The sequence below is a fragment of the Trichechus manatus genome, unplaced genomic scaffold (genome assembly GCF_000243295.1).
Source record: "Trichechus manatus latirostris isolate Lorelei unplaced genomic scaffold, TriManLat1.0 scaffold00018, whole genome shotgun sequence".
Lineage (NCBI taxonomy): Eukaryota > Metazoa > Chordata > Mammalia > Sirenia > Trichechidae > Trichechus > Trichechus manatus.
Window position 1 is genome coordinate 15,445,232 of NW_004443954.1, and position 24,356 is coordinate 15,469,587.

The 24,356-nt window shown below is 37.2% G+C and overlaps 1 protein-coding gene across 1 annotated transcript in view; it reads right to left on the reverse strand.

Moving 5' to 3' along the window:
- NKAIN3 (sodium/potassium transporting ATPase interacting 3) overlaps window positions 1-24,356 on the reverse strand; it is an 831,485-nt gene that overhangs the window by 206,435 nt on the left and 600,694 nt on the right. Inside the window, exon 4 of the mRNA XM_004372606.2 lies at window positions 10,816-11,013. Within this exon, the coding sequence (XP_004372663.2) occupies window positions 10,816-11,013 (198 nt within the window). The remainder of the gene's footprint in view (window positions 1-10,815; window positions 11,014-24,356) is intronic.

Genomic DNA, 24,356 nt, shown 5'->3' on the forward strand with positions numbered 1-24,356 from the left:
ATGTTATGGAATTTGTTGCTTGAGACATAAATGCATGGGATAACTCATTAACATACAGAATAAAATCCAGTCACATACATACTATTAAGGAGAATGTTATGGTATAAGAGAAATATGAACTACCTTTAAATGTTTAAGTAGGTCACATGCTATAAATTAAGAACATCTATAGATGCTGCATACAAGTGATAGAAAACATCAGTATTAGATTTAGATTTACATAGCTGCCGCTGCTTGGAAGTAGATTCTAGGCCTTTCTTCTGAGGATCCTTGGTGGATTTGAACTGCCAACTTCTCCTGTTTGTGCCTTCCAGGGACTCCTGATTTATATTGACCAATCATCTATATAAGAGCTGAGAAGTGCTATCTGTAACACATGTGTTTCCAAAAGATGGATATATGATGTTATGTAGACAAAACACATGGTAGATTATCTAAATTCCACTCAGGGCTTTATAAGTGAGAAGGTGAGGGCTATATAAACTTGAATTGTAGTTCTGAAAATTTTGCAAAATACTGTGCATATGTCCGTCCTGGGCTCAATTATTAACGTAAATGTATGTACACTTCAGCCGCAAAAAAGAGAGAATACATTGCCTAAGAAAGAAATAGCTCAAAATCACAGTCCACCAAACAAACATCTTCAAGGCTAAACAATTTACTGACCGGAGTACCTGGCTCATGAACACGAGTGTCTCTACCAAAGCCTTTTGACTATTGTTGACAGGGCAATTCTCCCCCCACAACCACAAACCCCTCTCAGTATTTTGGTATCCAATACTCGATTCCGTGGACAAGAAATACTTAGGACAACAAGTTGATTCCATTTTCTGAGGGTGGAATTCAACATAGAGACCCAGAGATGATGTCTAGGGAGTAACTACTTCTATGTAGTAATTAGAAGTTGCTCAAAATTTGATATAGGCAGAAATCACCCATTTTGTATAAAAATGGATTCTCTGGGGGAAAGGGTGATTACTGGAAAAATTTGGGGCAGGAGAGATTGACTATGACTTCCTCCCACCTACCAGTGCCTAAGAGCCCTGGTGGCACAGTAGTTAAGAGCTTAGGCTGCTAACCAAAATGGCGGCACTTTGAATCCACCAGCCGCTCCTTGAGGTAGTTCTACTCTGTCCTATGGGTCGCTTTGAGTAGAAATCAACTTGACAGCATCGGGTTTGGTTTTGGAGTACCAGTGCCTAGTAAGCCCAAGAAAAAACGAGTCCGATATATTTAGCATTTTACAAGTGTCAAAATTCTCCATTTTATAACAAGAACACGTGGTTGGGGAGTGTTTTCCAGGGCGAAAGGAAACACTTTGAACTATTCGCTCAGCAAATAGTTTAACTTCCAGACAATTATTAATAGTACTTTTATTGTTCCTTTCAAATACATGGGGCTGTCACGTAAACCCAGTCACCACTACAGGGGATTCACAGCCTTACAGCGCTGAGAAGGTTTACCACTGAACTCAGCAAAGGGCTGAAGGAAATAGGAGATTCTCTGTACGGAGGTCAGACAGCTCAGCATAGTGGTGAAGAGCATGGCCTTTGGAGTAGGACTGCCCAGGCTGGAGGTCTAACTGTATTCACTCACTAGCTGTGTGATATTGGATGTGTGTCAGTTTTCACATCTGTAGGATGAGGATAATAATACTTCTTGGATCATTTTGAGGGTTAAATGAGTTAATATTTGCAAAGTACATGGAGCAGCTGCAAGCACTCCTTAAGTTCATTAAATAAATACCAATGCTAATACAGAAATTTAAAAAAATCTAAATATTTACATTTTTGGAGAAGTACAATTGATAGCAGTTGGAACTTATTTCAAGAGCTTAAAATTCATTTATGTTTGACTTACACTCTTACACTATGTGAACATCTGTTACTGAATCAGTAATAACAGCTGCTCCTGTCATTGTGCAGTTTCTCTAAGCAGATGGAACAGATATTCGTACAGCCTTTGAGAATAAAGACTCCATAGGATACCTTCTGCTCTAATGTTACCCTTCGCCAATCTTTATTGAGTGTGGATTTACCTTTAAGCTGAATGTGTCTGATATAAGGGCAAAGAACAGTCAAGAATGTTGATGTGACCGGACAGAGGTAATGCAAAAAGCCAGGGGACAATGTAAAACCAATGCTTACGGCTCTACACTCCCTGCTCCAACCAAGGTGACCATCTCCAGGCGTGTTAAAGAAAGAGACTTGTCACCTCTCAAATATAAGGGAGAATGTCTTGACAATGACATTTAAAACAATATACATGTAAACATTTCTAAAGGGAGATAAATAAGGTAAGTGTTAAACATCACTCACAGGTTTAGAGAATAATAGGATTTGTCTTTGCTGTTGTTGTTGTTAGGTGCTGTCAAGTCATTTCCCACTCATAACGAACCTGTGTGAAAGACTAGAACTGTCCGATACGGTTTTCTTGGCTGTAGTCTCTACAGAAGCAGATTGCCAGGTGTTTCTCCCATGGAGCTGCTGGGTGGGTTTGAATCACCAACATTTTGGTTAGTAGCTGGGTGCTTAACCTTCTGCGCCACTAAGCCTCCTTAGGATTTGCCTACTAGTTATAAAAAGGAGCTCATTTTTTGTTACTATGTATATCTTGTGTAATAATGAACATGAATATATGAATCTACGTTTACCAGCAAATAGCTGATCTTGAAAATTAGAAAGGACCTTAAATTGCCTATTTATTTTTAATGACCTATTGACCTCAGAACTAGGCAGTTCACTAAATAAAATGGGATAAATAATAACTAAGATTAAGAGTGTCTCCAAATGATCCAATAAATATGAGATTTGAGAATGTCCAATACTCTAAGAAAAAGAACCAAAACATCTCTTTCAGTCATCTATAAAAATCATATGCAAGATTAAATTATTAAAAACGTGATACAACATTTAAAAGCATTTTCAGGAAAACGTACCCCTAAATTCGACATCATTTTTACCTTATCTTTCATCCTTGACTATTTACTTAAATCATAAATACCTTTCCAGGTTTCATACATGGTCTTAAAAATTATCATAGTTGTTGTATATCTTTAAACCATGTTGATGTACCGTAAATTATTATACTATTTCTTTAATAGTATACGTTTAGACGTACGCAGCTTTTGTTATTATAAATAACACTGAAATGAACATTTTCCTGGAGATACACTTTCATTTCTGTTGAATTATTTTCTTAGGAGAAATTTCATTGAGAGTTTTTCAGGGCTAAACAGGATGGACGTTTTCATGGCACTTGCAATAAAGAATATGTCTACCAATGCTATGTATTATTATTTTGAAAAGTTGCTAAATTAGTGAAAAGATTTTTTCCAATTTAGTTTGCACATATCAGGTTACTATTAAGAATAATCATATTTCATGCTTTTGTTTAAAATTTGGATTCTCTATGTGAACACGTTTGTTCATACTCTTCATCTTTTTAATTCAATGTTGATGTTTTTACTATTTATTTAAATGATCCAACATGTATTAGGGGCTCTGGTGGTGCAGTGGTTTAAAAGCCACGGAGTGCTACGGCTATAAATCAAAAAGGTCGGCATTTCGAATCCACCAGCCGCTCATTGGAAACCCTAGGGGGCAGTTTCTACTCTGTTCTATAGAGTTGGTATGAGTTTTAATATGCATTATGGATAATGCTCCTTGCCCTTGATGCAGATATTATTTTTAGTCGCCCATTTCTTGTTTTACTTTAGTTTTTAAGATTTCAATGATCAGATATTTAAGGATTAAATGAGTAAGATATTGCACTGTTGAATAAGATTAAATGGAGGTAGAGACTCTTTCAACCAGAAAAAGTTAATATGATATTTTGGGTTGTAGCATTTAATTTCATATTGTTTTTTCCTCTTTAAACCTGTGGTGTTATATTTCAAGAATGGGAATTTGATTTGAAAATAAGTACAGTATAGTAGTTGGAATTCAATTGAGCATAGTTTTAAATCACCAGACTGTTATGAGATTCCCCTTAATAGAAGCGAAGCAACTAAAATAGACTAAATGCTCAAAAGAAAGAACATGTGGAAGAACAAATTCTGAGGTACAGTTATAGTCTTGGAGCAGATTTGACTTTACTGTTGCCTCACCTGGGTATCCTCCCAACCAAACGTAGCACCTGCATCAGAAATAACTTAAAAGTACGCTTTCTGGTTAGTTTCTCTTTACCCAATAGTATAAAACAGAATTAAGATATAACTTCACAAAATTACATCAGTGTTAACCAATTACATGTTTTTTAAATCTAAAACAACAGTTTATTCAAGAATCCATCACTCAGTGAGTATTAATGAATGATTACTCTGAGCTAGGTACATTCCTAAGTATTGGGGAGATGATGGTAATCAAGACAGTCCAAGTCTAGTCCAGTGTCATGAAGTTTATTAGGCATTTAAATGGCTGCTTCAGCCCTTGTTTCATCATAGTAATTCTGAGAGTTTCCCATAGAAACGTGGAAATACATTCAGTCAGCCAAATGCTCTTGAAACCAGGATGAGGAAAACTGATGCATAGTACATAATAGCTGGGCTCTCAGAACATGGATCTATGATTGGCATGTCCTATGAAGATCTTTAGAATGACATTTTTCACGAGGGAATTAGGCGTCAGGTCCTGGATAAAAAACTGAAAACTCAGAAGATTGAGGCACCACCAGGATGGAGCCCTTTGGCCTTTGAAAGAAAGACCAACCTAAAAAGAACAGGGACAGGCACATAGCAATTATAGTAATAACAGCAATAAAAAGCTAATACTTACCGAGTGCTTCTGTGCCACGCACTGTGTAAATTGTTGCACCTACATTCTGTAATGTCCCAGTGAAGGGTAACTTTACTGTGGCTCCTGCCCTTCAGTCTGTGCATTCACCCTTGCTAGTTTTTTGCTTTTGTTTTTCTAAATAGGTAAAAAAAAATATATATATAACAAAACATTTGCCGATTCAACTATGGAATTTGGAAAAGGGTAGTGGTAATGCTTGCATAACATGATGAACATAATCAACTGCTGTCAGTTTTTGAACAATGGATTCTTCCTTTTGTGTTTACCTTTTGTGTTTCAGACTTTGGCACTTCTAGTTTATTGGTCATTTATTCATTCAATACATATTTATGTGCCATTATCCCACTGGTTACTGCAACTATAGAAATGGAAAAGTGAAAAAATGACACAATTCCATGATTCTAGCCTTCAAGCAGCTTTCATTCTGGTAGACAAGAAACTCAATGACTGTGAAACAGGTCCTCATTTGATACAGCCTAGGGGAAACTGAGCGGGCAGGTCTAGGAAATGCACTCAATAATCCACGTACACAGTTCTTTATTATGACATTTTTTATAATAGTGAACAAGGTTAGCTGTCCAAATGTCCATCAATACCACCAGTTGTTGAGTCACCCCTGACTCATGGTGACCCCATGTGTGTTAGAGCAGAAATGTGTTCCACAGGGTTTTCAGTGGCTAATTTTTTGGAAGTAGATCACTAGGCTTTTCTTCTAGGTGGCTCCAGGTGGACTTGAACCGCTACCCTTTTGGCTAGAAGCACCACCCAGGGACTCTGTCCTTCAATAGGGGACCGTTAAATAAACAATGAAGCACTAAAATGCTGATATGGAAAGTGCTCCAAATATATAATAATTAAACAAAGCTGCAACAATGGGGTCAAGCATAGCAACAGTTGGCAGGATGGCACTGGACCAGGTAGTGCTTCATGCTGTTGTTCATGGGGTTGCTATGAGTCGGAACCAACATGACGGCACCTAACAACAAAAGACAAAGGAAGGCCAAGAAGAGAGCATATATATGCTATCTTTTGTGGAGGGCACCTAAGATATAGAATAATATTTTCTTTTATTTGCATAAACACTCTTTGGAATTATACACACAAAAAGACCTAATAAACAAACGAAACAAAAATCAGCTGCTTGTTCAGAGGAGAGACAGAGGAACCAGGAAAATGGGGCACAAAGGTGGGAAGAGATATTTTCATTGTATACATTTTTATGCTTTTTAACCAACCAAATGCATTACCAATTAAAAACGTTAAATGAAGACACCTGAAACATTGTTTTGAAAGATGTCTATTAGTAGACAATAGCCAGGTGGATGAAGAGGCAAAGTTAGAGTAAAAAGGGAGAAGGGATGGGGTGGAGAACCCATTCTAAGAAGAATGCCACATGCTTGGAGGCACGAGAACGCAGGATGTGTGTGTGGAATGTTCCATGCTCCATATAGATGGCTGGGGGTGCTTTGGGGGAGGTCAGGAGGTGAGGGAGGGCAGCTGAATTCAGTTTTCAACCCAAAGGACACGGGCATCATTGACAGGAGGTAAGAAGAAAAGTGAGCGATCAGATTTGCACTTTATCATCCTCTTTCTGGGAGCGAGTGCACACATGGCAGATTGGCAGGGCAGAGCTGGGGCAGAAGACTAGGAGGTTATTGGTTGTACTGCTAGGTGAAGAAGGCTGAGTAAATGAACCACAGAAGTGGCTGTGAGGATGGCGAGGAGGGACTGATGTCATCCCCCAGTCTGATCCTGGCTACACGCTGACTGCTCATCTCCTACACATGTCACATTTTTCTACTCACTCCTTCACACTACCCACAACCCCTTTCTGGCCTCCAGCCTAATCTTCAGCTTGGTGTTGCTGACAATTTGCAGAAGCCCTGCTATAGGAGATTAGGGCAATAAGAACCTTCTCTCTGCCTTCCACGCTCCCGCTCGCCCTCCACCCGAGCGCCTCTGAAGGGGTCATGAGGCACACTGTGGTACAGGCTGCTGGTTCTAGGAGGAGCTCGGTGTGCCTGGCTTTGGGGTATGGGGGAGGCACAGATGCTCTCAGAGGCCTATGGGGCTGTCCAAGGTGATGAGAATTCAGCCTGTCGCCTTCTCTCGGAGTTCTGTTATTTTTTCATTTATGTAAAGCTTGCAGAGTTTCAACAGGATGCTTACAATTGGGGTTTAGTTTCTTCCACTTCCAAGCTTTGCTCGTGTGCAGGGCAATTATTCAGGCAGTATTAACCAGCAGAGTTGTATCCACTCATTCATTCAAATACTTTCATTTGATAGAGAGCTGTGGTCCTGAAGCACTGAGGAGCCTCCCTCCACCATCCTGGCCACCTCAGTCCCTCTCCTGTGTCCTGTCAGATATTCCTGTGCCATCCAGTAACTAAAGGGTAACCCCTGTGCAGCAGGACCTCCAGGATCCCGCCCCATCTCAAAGTCCTCCATCTGACTGGTTGGTGCCTGTGCCGCACAGGCCATTAAGTCACGTGACCATCACCCCTGCCCCTCAGAGATAAGGTGACATCTCAGCACATCGAAGGCAATGCATACAGGAGGGACTCTCATATCATCAGATTAAAATAAAATCTAATAATGGTAAACATACTCACATGAAATAAGCTGAAAATCCAAGAAATCCATAAAAAATCAACCACACCAATAATTCGTACTTTGATAGTTGCAAAAACAATTTCAGGATATATTTTATTTTAACATAGAAAGATAAATGTTGGAAACCTTGTCTTTCAGGTATATTCCACAAAGAAAGGCAGAGAGCAGCCACTAATCCTTTTCTTGTCTAAAGGCTGAATAGTATAGTCAGGACCTTATATGCATATGGATGGCTTTGAGTGTTCACTAAAATAATATGTCAAGGAATTCATTTATAAGTGACAAGGATTTTGGGGGGCAACATATAAAACTTCTTTAATATTTTCCTTTAGGGCAAGTTTTTAATGTAACAGTTCAGCTCCTTATCAAATAAATACTTTCACCTTGATATTCATTTGAATTGGAGTTACTATTGGGAAATGACTTCTAGATTCCATGGCATTTTGCTGCATTATAAACATTTGGATATCATGCCATTATTTCACAAATGGTTTCTCAATGTACCAAAAAAATATATTTTTAATAGGGAGAAAGATCTACATATGAAAGAGTCTAGAAAAATGCTTTCGATATTAAAACAAAATTAGTAAGAACCATTAGAATCTGGTGTATGAAAATAGAGTACTTTGATACCCTAAAACAGACTGAAACATTTTAAGAGAAAATATGCCTCTCTCTATATTTTTTTAATACAAAGATTTAAACATATATATTTTGCCACAATTTTATATGTAAGTGCCAGACTAAAAGAAGACCAGAGATAGGGAAAAACTGATAAACATATATTGACAAATTAAAGTATATTATACTTTTATCTGTAAGTATTATTATAGAAACCAAGAATGAGCAGATTCCCTGTTACATCTCTAAGAAAATTTCCTTGGCATTGAGGTACACCCCCCTTCTTCTTCTTTGAATCAGTGTCAAATTTGCGTCTCTTTGAACTGGAGCACTAAAAGATCTTTGACTTTTTTTTAATCATTCTTATCTTTAGTCTTTCTAGAAAATTGTTTTACCATCATAAATAACATAGCTATAATCTCTCTACAGCACTGTAAATTAAAATATACTCTAGAAACACTATTTTAAAGCTTCAGACATGCAGGTTAAAGAACAATATTTAATAGATCATGTAAATGAGGTAAGATCATTACATTAGGAGTCCCACATGAACCATGCCTCCTAGAATTCTCACCTCCCTAGACTGCCTCCCACATTCACGCTGGACGTGGTCATGTGACTTGCTTTAGCCAATGGGACAATAGCAAGCATCACTCAAGTAGAGGCTTGATAAATTCTTGCATATAGGGTTTCACCTTTTGGAACCTAGCTGCCTGTCAGGTTTACTGGAGAAAGAGAAACCACATGCAGTTAGACTTGTGAGTGAGGTCTTGTTGGATGTTCCAGCCCCAGTAGAACACTCAGTTGAATTGTTCACATGAATGACCTTAGCCAACATCATGTGGAAGAGAAGAACTATCCAACTGATCCCTGTCCAAATTCCTGACCCACAGAACTCTAAGCAATATAATGATAGTGTTTTAAGTAGTTACATTTAAGAGTGATTTGTTCCACAGCAGTGGATGATGTACACAGGTAGTCCTCAACTTATGACTTATTCAAGTTATGACGAATTGTACTTACAATCATCCTTTTTTTTTGTACATCTTATTGTTAGTAATATGTACTATATACAGTGTTGCAGCACATAATTTGCTAATGTTATCATTCTCAGATGTTCACTCACAGATGTTCAGTTTTATTATTTAGTATTCAAAACACTGCCACCTGGTCTACAATGAAGTAAGTGCTGCGAGTCGTAATGGATAAAAAGTTGGGCAATGTTCAACTCTAATGGCATACGACAATTGAACTACACACATGCCAGATAGCTGTGAGGACTCCAACTTCATTGTTATGACATTGACGCTGACTTCATTGTAGACTAGGCCTATAGCATGATCTTATTTTACAGTGAAAAGATTAGCTAGAGATTTTTCTAAACTAAATTAGGGGCTTCAGTTGCTTAAAAACATGGACCCAAACACTGATCGCTTTGCTAAAGTCAAGATGGGCAGATTCAGAAAGCAGTGAGATGTTACTGCAAAATATATGAAGAAAAAAAGAAAAGGACCATACAGACAACTCTCACTAATTTTCTGACTAGAAACACAATCCCCATTCCCAGGGCTAATCCAGATGATCCAGAACCTCCTACAAGTGGAGTTGTTACCACAACTGACATAATGTCAATGTCGTACAATTCTCCTTCATTATTAGAGTAAATTTTTATGATTTTATTTATGTATGATTTTTTTTATGTATGTATGTATTAAAATATATCTGTAAGTTTATATGTAATGTTCCCAACCCCCAGAGACTCATAAAGACCAAATTTATAAAAATACTGATAATAAAAGACAATAATAATGAGAAAAGGACCGACTTACTGTGGAAGTTGTCAGAATGAAACCCTGCTGTAAGTTGGGGACTACCTCTACAGTAAGTGATAGTAAGGATTTCTCAATGTTCTTTCTAGAAATAATTCCAAAGTACTTCTTCACTGACACATTTCTTTTATATTTCTGTTATTTATTTATTTGCTTGTTTATCATTGAACCTGTATCTCTTTATTCTGACTCTAACTATAACCAGTTGGGCAGATGAACGGAGTTGGTTCGTTTGTGTGAAAAGTATGGTCAAGAATGGCTTCACTGTATATTGACTCAAACAAAACGCCAAGTTTTTGTTGGTTCTCAAAGGAACAACCTTCTTGATGACGTTATACATCTTAAATATCATTCAAAACTGTGGGTGGGACACTCTGGTGGAAAGATATTAACTTGAAGAAATTGCTAGCATATAAACCTTCTGTGGTCCAATCAAGCCATATTTCCCTTCTTTATTTTTCCATACGAGACTGTATCCTAACACCAAGTTTTTAGGCACTAAAATAGCTAAGACTCTCTGGATGAATTTGTTTTTAAAGGAATAAATATTTAGAATGTGAGATTTATTAGATTAAGCAAGCCATTGTCTGAGCGAGCAAGTCATTGGGTGAATTTTCATCCTTCTTTCTCTGGAACTAACGTGCATTAGTAGAAGAATGTATTAGTAGTAGAAGAAGTACATTTGTAATCCAGCCTGAGGTAATTAATGGGTAATGCATCACTTCTAGGGGAATGGTGACACTCTTCCATTAAATGGTGTGGACCGTATCTACACCAACTACTTGGTTCTGAACACAAAGTGTGTGGATGCCGTGAAGAAAAAGATGTGACCTGCCATTAAATATGACAAATGATACCATAACTGCTGCTGGTTCCGTCATTTAAAAGAGTGTGGAGGGAAGGCTTAAATATAAAATGTTAATTAAGGACAGTCCTGGTCAGACAATGACACTTACAGAGAGTAGTATTTGGACGGCACTGTGGATGACCTCCAGGTATTGGAAGTCGACCATGCAGCCTGTGACGGAGACGTACGTGTACTCATCCATCATCCCATGGGCTGATGGGGGCAGCACTCTTCGAACACAGCCAGGTCCATGTTCCCTCCACCATGACCGGTGGACAGAGATGTTGAATGTCATTAAATCTGTGTCCTAGGCAGGCAGGGAAACAAGAGCGAAAGGAGATGATTATATTACATAGCATCTTTGACTCTGATTTTAAGAAGAGTTCAAGATGAATGAAATTGAAGATGAATTCAAGATAAATTAAATTGAAATAATTTCCATCTCAAATGAAAAGTAACAATAAATAAATGCAAAAAAAGCTATTTGAATCATATACCTAAACCATTGGGTAATAATTACTCAATTTGGAGGCGCAATATTTTAAATAATATTAATATCTTAAAGTTAGCACACATCAAAGATTCAGAGATGAGACCCTGCAGATATGCTTATTTTAAAAAGAATTTTGTTCGTTTTGAAACCTATTTTCTTATTGCTGTATCATCACCCATACTACCACTACCACCTATGCTACCACCACCACCATAATGAGCTAACGTTTATTGAGTGCCGTATACATGCTAGACATTGTTCTAAGTGCTTTTCATATATTATATACTTTAATGTTCACATAGGTACTATTATCAACATTCTTTTACAGATGATGTGAGAGGCTGAATAATGGTCCCCCAAAAATATCCAGGCCCTAATCCCTGGAACCTGTAAATATTATAAGGTAATAACGAACTTTGCAGATGTGATTAAGTTAAGGATCTTGAGATGGGAGATTATCCTGGATTTTATGGGTGGGCCTTAAATGTAATCACATGTACTCTTACAAGAGAGAGGCAGAGGACACAGAGGAAGAGAAGGCAATGTCAATCACAGAGGCAGAGATTGGAATGCTGGCAAGTTCCAGAAGCTGGAAGAAGCAAAGAAGGGTTCCTCCCTAGAGCCTCCATAGGGAGCACAGGCCTGCCAACACCTTGATTTCAGCCCAATAAAATGGATTTTCTTCCTTGTTCGGAAGACTGAAGAAGAATTGATGCCTTTCAATTATGGTGTTGGTGAAGAATATTGAATATAACATGGATTGCCAGAAGAATGAACAGATCTGTCTTGGAAGAAGTACAGCCAGACTGCTCCTTAGAAGTGAGGATGGTGAGATTTGTCTCATGTACTTTGGGCATGTTATCAGGAGGGATTGGTCCCTGCCGAAGGACATCATGAGTGGTAAAGTAGAGGGTCAGTGAAAAAGAGGAAGACCCTCAATGAGGTGGATTGACACAGTGGCTGCAACAATGGGCTCAAACACAGCAACAATTGTGAGGAAGGTGAAGGACTGGGCAGTGTTTCATTCTATTGTACATAGGGCTGCTATGAATCAAAACTGACTCAACGGCACCTAACAACAACAACAAGATGGATTTTGGACTCTAAGCCTTCGGAACTTTGAGAGAGTAAATTTCTGTTAAGTCATCAAGTTTTTTGTAATTCGTTAGGGCAGCCATAGCAAATGAATACATAAGAGGAAAGTAAGCCTCAGTGTGGTAAATTAACTTGACTAAGATAGCACAGTTAGTTAGAAGTAGAGCCAGGATTCAATCCCATGTAGTCTATAATTTTAGCTTTGACATCATACTCTTTTCCATTACCTGATGTATTCTTTCTCTCAATTCCTTTCAATTTCTTGTATTCTGAAGTTCTTCCCCAGCTAAGGGAGCTAGTCCCTTCCACCTCAGTTATTTCCAGAAAAAGACCACCATAGTTAATCAAAAGAACAAAGAAGGCAATTCTTGACTTTTCCATATGAAAAAAATGCTTTCAGAGCTCCTGGCAGAGATAACAGTCTTGAAAGGCAAGGTTTGTAGTTCTCAAGAGAAGCCCTTTAGTATTTCTAGAGTGCCAACCATGTGGATGAAGATCATAATGTTTTTGTCACAAACAACAGATTGAAGAGAAAAGATGAGAAACCAGGACCTTGACTCCCAAATTAAGTAAAAATTACAACTGCTGTCTGGATTAGGAAGGAGGAGATGTGATAATGTAGAAAGGACAAGGGGCCTATGGAGCTACAGGGGACTGGACCTACAGGGAAGCTATGGACCCAGGAGCAAAGTCATCATTGTTGATTTCCCAGTTTCCACTCTAACCAAGTTTTGAGTCACCAGTGCCAGGGAGCATGTTGGAAAGGGCACCATAGGTGGCTTTTGCTGAGAAGCCCAAAGGCTGCCACTGACTGTGCAGCTCAATTGATGCCCCCCTGTGCATCCCCACTTCCCTTAAAGCGGTTCTCACTCTAGCAGGCCAAGACACTCGTAAGTGCCTGAAATCGAGCTCAGATCTCTGAAAACATAGGGAAAGCTGGTGTGAAGTGGAAAGGCCCTGAAGAGTTACGCAGCTGAGAGTCAATGTAACCATTGAAAGATCTCCCTGAGCAAGGACAATGGTGAAATGCTCGCCTGTTACACTCAGCTGTGTATGGTCAGTGGACCACATGATTAGAAATATTCCCAGTTCATTTTAGTAGGCAAAGTGAAATGTAAAAACACATTTTAAGATTTTTCTCAGCTCAGAGAATTCATAGTACAATTATAGAGAATGCCTCAAATTATACTGACAATAAAGCATTTCACATTTTTTTTTTTTTTGGTTGCTGATTCGCTACATGTATCATTCAGTTACCTTCACAGTTACAGCACTTTATTGATAATAAAATATTTTACATCATTTTTTTGGTTGTTGGGTTGCTACATGTATCATTTACAGTTGCCCTCTGAAGGGAAAATATTATACAAAAGTAATTGCCTTAGCTAGCAAATTCAGTTTAACACAAAGCAATTTAGCTGCAGGCAAACTCCAGAGAGGCACACTGATTTCTTCCTTTTCCTGGTCATTGGATTTAATCTCCTACAGTTAGTCTTGATCACTACAGAAAAACTATTATTTCTCATCTTAATAGAACTCATTACAATGAACCAGCATGATCTCAAAACTCTTAGCAAATTTCTATTCTTTAAGCATTCTTACACAGTGTCCTTTTCTACTGCAGAACGTTTCTTCCAATATGGCTTTAACTCAAATGTATGTTACACAGTAAAACAAAGTTGAGTTTATGAACTACTGATACGTATCTGTTGCACTCATAAAATCTCTCAATGTAGTTCTTGCTTAATTTGTTGGCACTAGAATATATTTATAAACGTTAGTATTCTTTGCAATGACCATATTAAACTTGGAATGAGAACATCAATAGCATCAAATTACGTTTAGATTTCAAACTTCTTATTTAAATTTGTTGTAAAATTTTATCTTAAGTTTGTGCCTGATTTATATCCCCTTCAGTAGCTAGATTTCAAACACTTTTAAAAACTGTAGTTTTTAAAACCACCTGGAGTAAAGGAGAATGAAGAACACCAAAGACACAAGGAAAGTAGTAGCCCAAGAGACAGAAAGGGCCACATAAACCAGAGACTTCATCAGCCTGAGACCAGAAGAACTAGATGGTGCCTGGCTACCACCAATGACCACCCTGTCAAGAAACACAACAGAGAGTCTCTGACAGAGTAGGAGAAAGGTGGGGTGCAGAACTCAAATTCTAGCAAGAAGACGAGACTTAATGGTCTGACTGAGACTGGAGGAACCCCGGAAAGCATGGCCCCTGGATTCTCTATCAGCCCAGAACTAAAACAATTTCCGAGGCCAACTCTTCAGAAAGGGATTGGACCGGACTGTGGGACCTAAAGTGATACTCATGAGGAGTGTGCCTCTTAGCTCAAGTAGATACAAGACACTAAATGGGCAGCTTCTGTCCGGAGGTGAGATGGGAAGGCAAAGAGGGTTAGGAGCTGGTTGAATGTTCATGGGGAATCAGGGGTGGAAAGGAGGAGTGTGCTGTCACAGTATGGGGACGGTCATATAACAATGTATGTACAAATTTTTGTATGGGAGACTAACTTGAAATGTAAACTTCATTTAAACTACAACAATAAACAAAAATAAAATTAAATAAAACTGTAACACATGGTCCAATTTTCTATACATGACTCATCAGAGGAAATGCAACACAGATAACCACAACAATTATTTTTTATAAATAAAATAAACACAATTGATTACTTATTTTGTTGGAGTTTAGCAAAGCCTGTAGTTTGGAGATATAGGTTAATGCTAAACCATAGATCAACAGAGTAATCTTAAAAACAATTTGGAGTAGCACAAGGGTCATTTCTCTTTTATTTCCTGGAAAGGGGATTATGGGATGATTTAAGCACACCATTGTTAAGAAAATTGACAACTGATATCTTTGCCATGATTTTAGAATGCAAAAGATGCAAACCATGATATTTGGAATTATGTAATTGTATGTGACTCCCAAGAGAGTTTGTAGAGCAAGGAAAAAGAGAGTAAGGGAAGAGTAGAAGAGAAATTAGAAAATTGAATCAAGTAAGAGGGTTTGGGAGGTACAAGGACAGCCTAGACAGAGAGTGTCAGGGCCAATAGAAGAGAGAATTTCAAGGAAGTTGGTAATTTCATACACTCTGAGTCTCCTAAAAAAAGACTCAGGGTTTATTGATTAGTAGGGTAATGGGGACCCTACAAAATGAAATTCCAGGAGAGAAGTGAGAGGGAAAAATTGGATTACAAGGAATTGAGAGGACTGATAAAAGAGCATTTGATGTGTAGATTGTTTTTCCATGAAGTCTGGGAGTCAAGGTAGTGAGAGATGTATGACAGTGACTTGAAAAGGTGGACAAGGAGAAGAAGAGTCAACACACGGAGACCCAGATTTTATTTTATTTTTTTACCTTTTTTTTTTTTTTATATTTTATTGTACTTCAGGTGAAGGCTTACAGAACAAATAGTTTCTCATTTAACAGTTACTACAAATGTTGCCCTATGACAATGGTTAACAATCTCACAACACATCAACAACATCCTTACTCAACCTTGGGTTCCCTATCACCAGCTTCCTTGTCCCCTTCTGCCTTCTGGCCCTTGTCACTGGACTCCTGTACCTCGTTAGTCTCATTTGGTTTTACGGGGCTGTCCACTCCCAGGCTGAACAGTGAACCTCGGAGGTAGCTTCACCACTGAGCTAAAACGGTGTCTGGGGGCCAAACTCTTGAGGTTTCTCCAGTCTCCTTTAGGCCAGTAAATCTGGAGACCCAGATTTTAGATGCATCTTCTCACTCTCAAAGAGTTGTGCATTAAAAAAAAAGATTATTCCAGAATATCTGCTTTCCCCTATTATCTATTCATGTATTAGATGTTTAAAGTTCTTTCATTTTATTAATGTGAATTCGAAACTTGTTCCCATCCATTTTTCCAAATATTAGAATTAAAAAGAAAAAAGATTTCCAAAATTATTTGAAATCTTTTTAATTAATTGCCTATGTGGGCATGCCTGCCCATATTCTATTCACACTAAGTGTAGCTACAGTACTGGAATCAGCTTACATCCTCAAAAAAATTCAGTATCCACTTCTTTATATTATTCCACTATATAATTTCTCATGAATCAAGGAGCTAGTCTCGCTCCTGTTCTCCTTTGCTTTTTTAATAACTGGTTTGTTTGGTATCTGTTTAATTTAACTTTAGCTAATCCTCTCTATTTCTACAAATGGAATCCCAACTACTAATAATGAAGATAATTTTTAAAAAAATTTCTTCTTAGTTGTGGCACAAATGTGATTGAATCTACTTTTGTGTACCAATCTACTTTCTTTGTCATTTCACTTTCTTTTTTTATCATAAGCTAGTCCAAATATACTTGAGAAACTATATTTTGCTCAATTTTAGAGAGTTAGCTTTGGGTTTATATTTATGTAATAGAATTCATGTCAGTTGCAACTTCTTTTCAAATTCTTGTTTATTTCAGAATATGAAGTTAAAAAGTTAAAGCAACTTTCTTACATTTCTAATCATTTTCTCTTCAACCAGACTTTAAAAAATTTCAGAGACTATTGTAGGATATACTTAATAAAGAGCAGATACTTGGATACTTTGCTTGGAATAGCCTGTATCAAGTGTGTAGAGCCTGAAATGTTATTTTTCTACTTTAAAAGTGCCTCTTACAGACAGACTTAAAAGGTAATCAAGCTTCCATTACAAAGTGTCTGTCATTTGCTGTCTACTTCTCAAAGAATCCTTCCTACAAGCCATGAGCAAGTCATAGTCATTTAGGCCTGTGCCATTGGTGTTGAGTATAGATGACCTTTTTAAAGCCTGCACAGGAAGAAGTGGACATGATCATTTTGATTTCCTGTTTTTCAGCTTTAAAAAGTAAGGTATTTCTGGAGTTTTTCAATCCTCTGCCATTAATCATAGGCCAGAGGCAAAGATAACAGTAAACAAGTCTATTGTCTTCACTTCGGAGCTTAATTCTCTAGATTGGACAATGTCAGGAAGCACTGATGTCTCATCCATCCATCCATCCATCCATCCATCCATCCATCCATCCATCCATCCATCCATCCATCCAATGGATATTTGTGGAGCTTCTAATACAAACTAGGCATTGGGATTCAAGAGATAAGATAATCTCATCCCTGCCCTCATGGAACATAAATTTTAGTGGAGAAGACAGAGGAGTTGAAAAGGGCAGAATCAAGAAAAGGAAAAGAAAAGGAGTAAAAATAGACACCAAAAGAGGATACATTTCTTGAAAGACTCGTAAAATGGGTTAAAAGCTGATGAGATTTTCTATTTGATGAGAGTGATGATATTAAGAGGGTTTATTTAAGGAATTGTTTAAAGCTCTGTATCTGAAGGGAGTTTGGCTGAGTACAAATTAAATATTAATAAACTGATAGGAATTGCATTAGTTTCCTATTGTTGCTATAAAAAATTATGACAAACTTAGTCACTTAAAACAACACAAACTTATTATCTTACAGTTCTGGAGATTAGATTTCCTAAAATCAAGGGAGGGTTGTATTCCTTCTGGAGGCTCCAGAGGAAAATTTGTTTCCTTGCCCATTTTAGCTTCTAGAGGCCACCTGCATTATTTGGTTCCTGTTCCCTCTTTCTATATTCTAAATCAGTTGTCTTTTTTTTTTTTTTTTTTAATTACCATTGTTGTTGAGTCAATTCTGACTCATAGGACAGGACAGAGTAGAATTACCCCATAGGGTTTCCAAGGAGCACCTGGTGGATTCGAACTGCTGACCTTTTGGTTAACAGCCGAACTCTTAACCACTACGCCACCAGGGTTTCCAAGTCAGCTGTCTACTACCTTCAGATCTCACTTTCTCTCCTTGACCCTCTGATTCTATTATCACATCTCGTTCTCTGACTCTGGCTCTACTGCCTCCCTCTTATAAAGATCTGTGATTGTGTTGGGCCCACTTAGATAATCCAGGATAATCTCTTCATCTCAAAATCCTTAACTTAATCACATCTGCAAAGCCTCTTTTGCTATGTAAGGTAATATATTTACAAGTTTTGGGGATAAGAACATGGGCATTTTTAGGGAGTCATTATTCTGTCTACCACATAAGTGTAAAATGTAAATGAATTAAAGCTCCCATAAATCCTTGAAAACTATTAAAACCATCCCACCTCATACAAAATTTTACAAGATCTATAAACACTTTGAAAAGTAAATATGGAAATTTATCATTGATAAATTGGGATTTTAGTACATTGGCTTTTAGCAAAATAATATGCTTCACAGCTATTCTGGCCAAGTTCACAAATATCAATATATCTGACACCAGTTTCTCAGTACATATCTTCCTTGATCTCTCAGCAGTTTTGACATCACTGACCCCTCACTCCTTCTCAAACCACTACCTTTTCTTTTCCGTGAATGTATATTCTCCTGGTTTTCTTTATTCTTCTTGGGATATTCTAATTAAGATAAGATGGTAGAGAAAGACGAAATTCCCTGAGAGGAAACTATAAGAAAGGGGATTATGAAAAGGTTCAAGCATCCTCCCAGACCAGCCTGTGGAAGATACAAACAATCTTCTTTGAGGTAACTTATCTTAAAACTAGGTCCATTAGGTTTCCTGAAGATTCAGATTAAATAAATATGATTTCATAATAAAAATTTTACCATATCCAAGGGGAAATAAGCCTCTATGAATGAGTCAAAGGAAAAACAAATGAACATATCTAAACAGTAGAATTTAAGAACAAGCAATCTCAGATTTTAGAATTATCAAATACAGACTATACATATTTTTAAAAACCTTAAAATATTTCAAAAAATAAAAACTGGGATGGAAAGACACTAAGGATAAGAAAATATAAAAACAAACAGGCATATTTACAAAAAGAACCAAAGAAAATATCTGGCTATTAAAAACTTAATAAATGAAACAATAAATCAATGCATTAGTCAAACAGCAGATTAGACACAGTTCAAGAAATGATTAGTGAACTGGAAGATATATTTAAGAAACTACCCAGAGTTTAGCACAGAAAAATAAATACATAGAAAATACAAAAGGTTAAGAGGCAGTCAACAATGAAAAAGTCTAACATGAATCCAGTTAGAGTTTGGAGGAGAGAATAAAGAGAACGGGTAGAAGGAAATAATTCAAAGAGAAAATTGCCGGGGATTATTGAAATTCAATGGATGGCAGAAATCCTCAGATTTAGGAACCCTAAAAAAAATCCCATGCAGGATTTTAAGAACATCCACATGTAGAAACATCACAGTAAATCTATAACGCATGGAAGACTAGATGAAGACCTTAAATGCAAGCTGAGAGAAAAGTTTTCCTATAAACGAATGTTAGGTTAATAGCAGAGTTCTCAGCAGCAACAATGGAAGCAGGGACCTACTCTCTTGCTGATTCAACTTAGGAACTGTATACCTGGTTAAACTTTTATTTAAAAATGAAGTTCAAAGCAAAGCCATTTTCAGACAAACAAAACTTAGAACATTTACCACCCAAAAATGAAATGTTGCCTTCAAGTCCATTCCAACTCATAGCAACCCTACAGGACACAGTAGAACTGTCCCATAGAGTTTCCAAGGAGGAAGTGGTGGATATGAACTGCCAACCTTTTGGTTAGCAGCTGTATCTCTTAACGGCTAAGCTACCAGGGCTCTCCCTTATTTGAGGGATTTCTAAAATGTGTTGCAGGAATGAGAAAATATCCTAGAAGGTAGGTAAGTTCACACAAACAATAATTACATGAAAAAAATAAAAATAATGCCTAATGATTTGGTATTGTTTGGCTGGAAGTTACAAATAATAATTATTTTTAAATTTTAAATGTGTCTGCTAAACATTTAGAGTGAGTTTCTAATAGGATCAAAGTAGAATGAGGTATAAATTTAAAGTAGCAGAGAATAAATAAAACAAGAAAATTTTAATCATAATGATGTCAGGAAGGAAGAAAAAAAATTGAAAAAGCATGACTGATAGGAAACAGAAAATTGATGGTGGAAACAATGGCAGATATACAGCAATCTAGATAAATACACATAGACAAAATTCATCAATTAAAAATTTTAGCTATGTGTCGTTTATAAGAGACTCACTTAAACATGTGGACACAAAAATATTGAAAGCAAATGGACAAAAAAGACATAATAAAAAAATATTAGACAAAAGAAAGATGATGTAATTCTATTACATAAGACAATGTAAACTTTAAAGCAAAAACCTAAAGAGGATCACTGCATAATAATAAAAGAATATATAACTGTGAAACCTGTGTATACATAATAAAATAGCATCAGTATATAAACCAAATCTAATTCCGTTCCACATTAGAAGATCCAGGGCTCTTTACTGGGGAAAAGCCAAATCCAGGGGTGGCGCAGGGAAGGAACAAGGAGAATGTGGAATGTATTTTTGTGCCAGAAATAAGAAAATTTTCAAAATTAATACAGCCATGTTCAAAGGATGTAGGACTAGTGAAGGGTCTATCATTGGCCAAAGTTGTGATAATTTGAGCATCAAAGGTCAGTTGAGATAGAGCAAAACACATGGAATCAATGAAAATCTGATTCCATAATAATACTAAAACAAGGAAGGCAGAAAAACTCCATTGTTAATGTTTAACACAGGCATTAAAATAACACCTTATCTGAAACGTAAGTAATTAAAGAAAAAAGAATTAAGCATTTATCTTGTCTTTGTAATAGGAATTATATATCAAGATAACCAAACTGATGAGGTAAACCTCTACTTACTGAAAAATGCCAGGCAAGAAATATAGAAGAATGGAAGAATTAAAAAAAAATAATAATTCTGAGAATCATTGATTCTTGTAAGAATTGGTAATACAATTAATAGTTAATTTATATAGTGCCAAAGCACATAACACAAATTTCTTTTTAGGGCAAGGAGACTTACAGATTAGTTATAATAAAAATATTACATTTCAGAATTTATGAAATGGACATAAAATGATATTCAGAAAAAAAATTTATAGCATTAAATGCTTAAAGGGAAAAGAAGAAAGGGTAAAAATTAATAAGGTAAGAATCCAGCTTTAAGAAATCTAAAGGATGAGTTAAGACTAAAGATGTTAGAAAAGATTAATAAATACATATTTAATTAACAAATATTCTTATGTGCCTACTATGGGCTGAAGTCTGCAGTAAATCCATGAACAAAACGGACAAAAAAATCCCTTCCTTAGCAGAGCTAGCACTCTAGTAGATGAAGAGAGAATATAAATATAATAAAAATTAAATTATGTGTCTTGTTAGAAGCTGAGTACTATTAAGAAAGAGTAGAGTAAGGAGATCAGGAATGTAGAAAAGAGCAGAAATTAATTACAAAATAAAAGATACAATGGAAATGATCAACAAAGCACAAAGTAGGTCTTTAAAAACACTAATAAAATAGACAATACCCTTGGAAAGAGTGATCAAGCTTGATATCAGGTATGGTGTGGTTGTCACTCTTAATAAAGAACAATGCTCACTCTTAGAACAATGTGGCATCATCTAGAAGTTTAAAATGGACATAACTTATGATTCTGCAGTTAACCTACTTCTGTCACATACACTGATCTACTTTCGAAAAATCAGCCATTGAAAACTCTATGGAGCACAGTTCTTTCTACTCCACCCACATGGGATTGCCATGAGTCAGAATCAATTAGACAGCAACTGATGTTTTGGCTCACACATATCAAAAAGAATGCATCTCCCAATGTTGATCCTAATAATAACAATGCTGATCAAAAGAATCACGTTGTGGAAAAATTCATATTATATGACATCAGTTATATAAAGCTTAAAAAGTAGCACAATAATACTCTATTTCTTTTTTTTTATTGTGCTTTAGATGAAGGTTTACAGAGCAAATTAGTTTCTCATTAAACAATTAATACACATATTGTTTTGTGACACTGGTTGCCAACACCATGACGTGAGAGAGGACATGAGAAGGGGGACACTCTTCCCTTCTCAACCTTGGGTTCCCCTTCACCAGCTTTCCTGCCCCGCTCCTGCCTTCTTGTTCTTGCCCCTGGGCTGGTGTGCCCATTCAGTCTCGTTTTGTTTCATGAGCCTGTCTAATCTTTGGCTGAAGGGAGTTACTTCGGTATGAGTTAAAAGGGTGTCCAGGGGGCCATACTCTTGGGGTTTCTCCAGTCTCAGTCAGACCAGTAAGTCTGGTCTTTTTTCGTGAGTTAGAATTTTGTTCTACATTTTTCTCCAGCTCTGTCTGGGACCCTCTATTGTGATCCCTGTCAGAGCAGTCGGTGGTGGTAGCTGGGCACCATCTAGTTGTGCTGGACTCAGTCTGGTGGAGGATGTGGTAGTTGTGGTCCATTAATCCTTTGGGCTAATCCTTCCCTTGTGTCTTAGGTTTTCTTCATTCTCCCTTGCTCCAGACAAGGTGGGACCAGCGGAGTATCTTAGATGGCCGCTCACAAGCTCTTAAGATCCCAGACATTACTCACCACAGTATGATAATACTCTATATTTCTTACAATACATACATATGCAGTAAAATTTTAAAGAAACACACAAGTACAATAAATACTAAATGCAGAAAAGTGGCCATCTCTGAAGACAGCGTGAGAGAAATGATCAGAGAATGGTAAACAAGAGAGGTTTAACTATGTTGGGAAACTTTCTATGTTTTATTTCAGTGGTGATAGCACTACTATTTAATTTATTTTATTACTTTTTATTAAGTATTACTTCTTGAAGATAAAAATTAAGATAAAAAAAATCCTTCCACTTCTCTCCATTATAATTGCCATTACCCTAGACCAGCCAACCCTCGTTTCTCTCTGAGACAATTGCAATGACCTCTAAACTCAATTCTTGGCATCTTCTCTTGATCTCCTCCGATTTATTTTCCTTATTACAACCAGGCTAGTATCTCTTAAGCCCAAATGTGGTGATGCCACTAGGTTGCTTAAAACACTTCAATGGTTTCCCATTGCCCAAAGATAAAAGATTAACTCGATATAGCTTAAAAAGATCTTTACTGACCCTGCTTCTAACGCCCTCTCCAGGCTCAATTCTTGCTTTTCTTTCTTCACACTTGATGCTCTAGCCACACCGAACTTCTTTCCATTCCCTAAGTAAACTATTCTCTCTAACCTATGGGTCTTCAGACACTCTGTTCCCTCTTCATGGAAACTGGTATTTCACCCTCATCCCTCCTTTCCTTCCCCTATCCCTACCATCAACCACTTCTCATTCTGTTTACCTGTGGGAACTAATAGCTTCAACAAAATAAGTGATCATCTGTGTTTATTTATTTTATTTATAAAAACATTTTAGGTTTCAACAGAGACATCACCACCTCTTGGAAACATCCCTGGACCTCAAGTCTGGGCAATAAAACTCTCACGTATGCTTCCAAGTACGCAGTTCTTTCATATAATTTTACCTCTTTATGTGGGTGGGGAGGGCATTTATTACTTTTTATTATAATCAATTTTCTGACTCACTTCCCAGATTGTAAACCAATGGGATCAGGGACTATAATCTGCACTGCTACCCAGTGTCCAGCTCACAGTAACAGCTGAATAGTCTTTTATCAAATGAATGAGTGAACTGAACTGCTGCATTTTGAGGCACACATCTACAGAAAAATTAAGAAAACATAATGTAATAGAAAGCCACTGCAGATTCATCAAAGTGCCTTTTATATTGCTAGCGGGAGTGTGAAATTTTGCACTCACTTGGAAAAAAGTTTTGTATTCCCATTGGAGCTAGATACGTGTATGCCTTATGACCAAGTGGCCCCACTCCTGGGTATATAGTCAGATGAGGTAAGTGTGTAGGTCCGCCCAAAGACCTGTACAAGAATGTTCTTAGCAGTTTTTAAGCCAAAACCTGAAAGCAGTCCAAATGTCCATTGGTGGCCCAGCAATGGAGAAGAATGAACCGCTGATGCACACAAGGGCATGGCTGAATCTCACGGACATGATGTTGAGTGAAGGAGGTCAGGCCTCACAGAATATATTCTAGATGATTTCCTTTCTATGGAGATTTAAGAAAGGCAGGACCGATTTGTGCTGATGAAGATCAGAACAGTGTTACTCTTGAG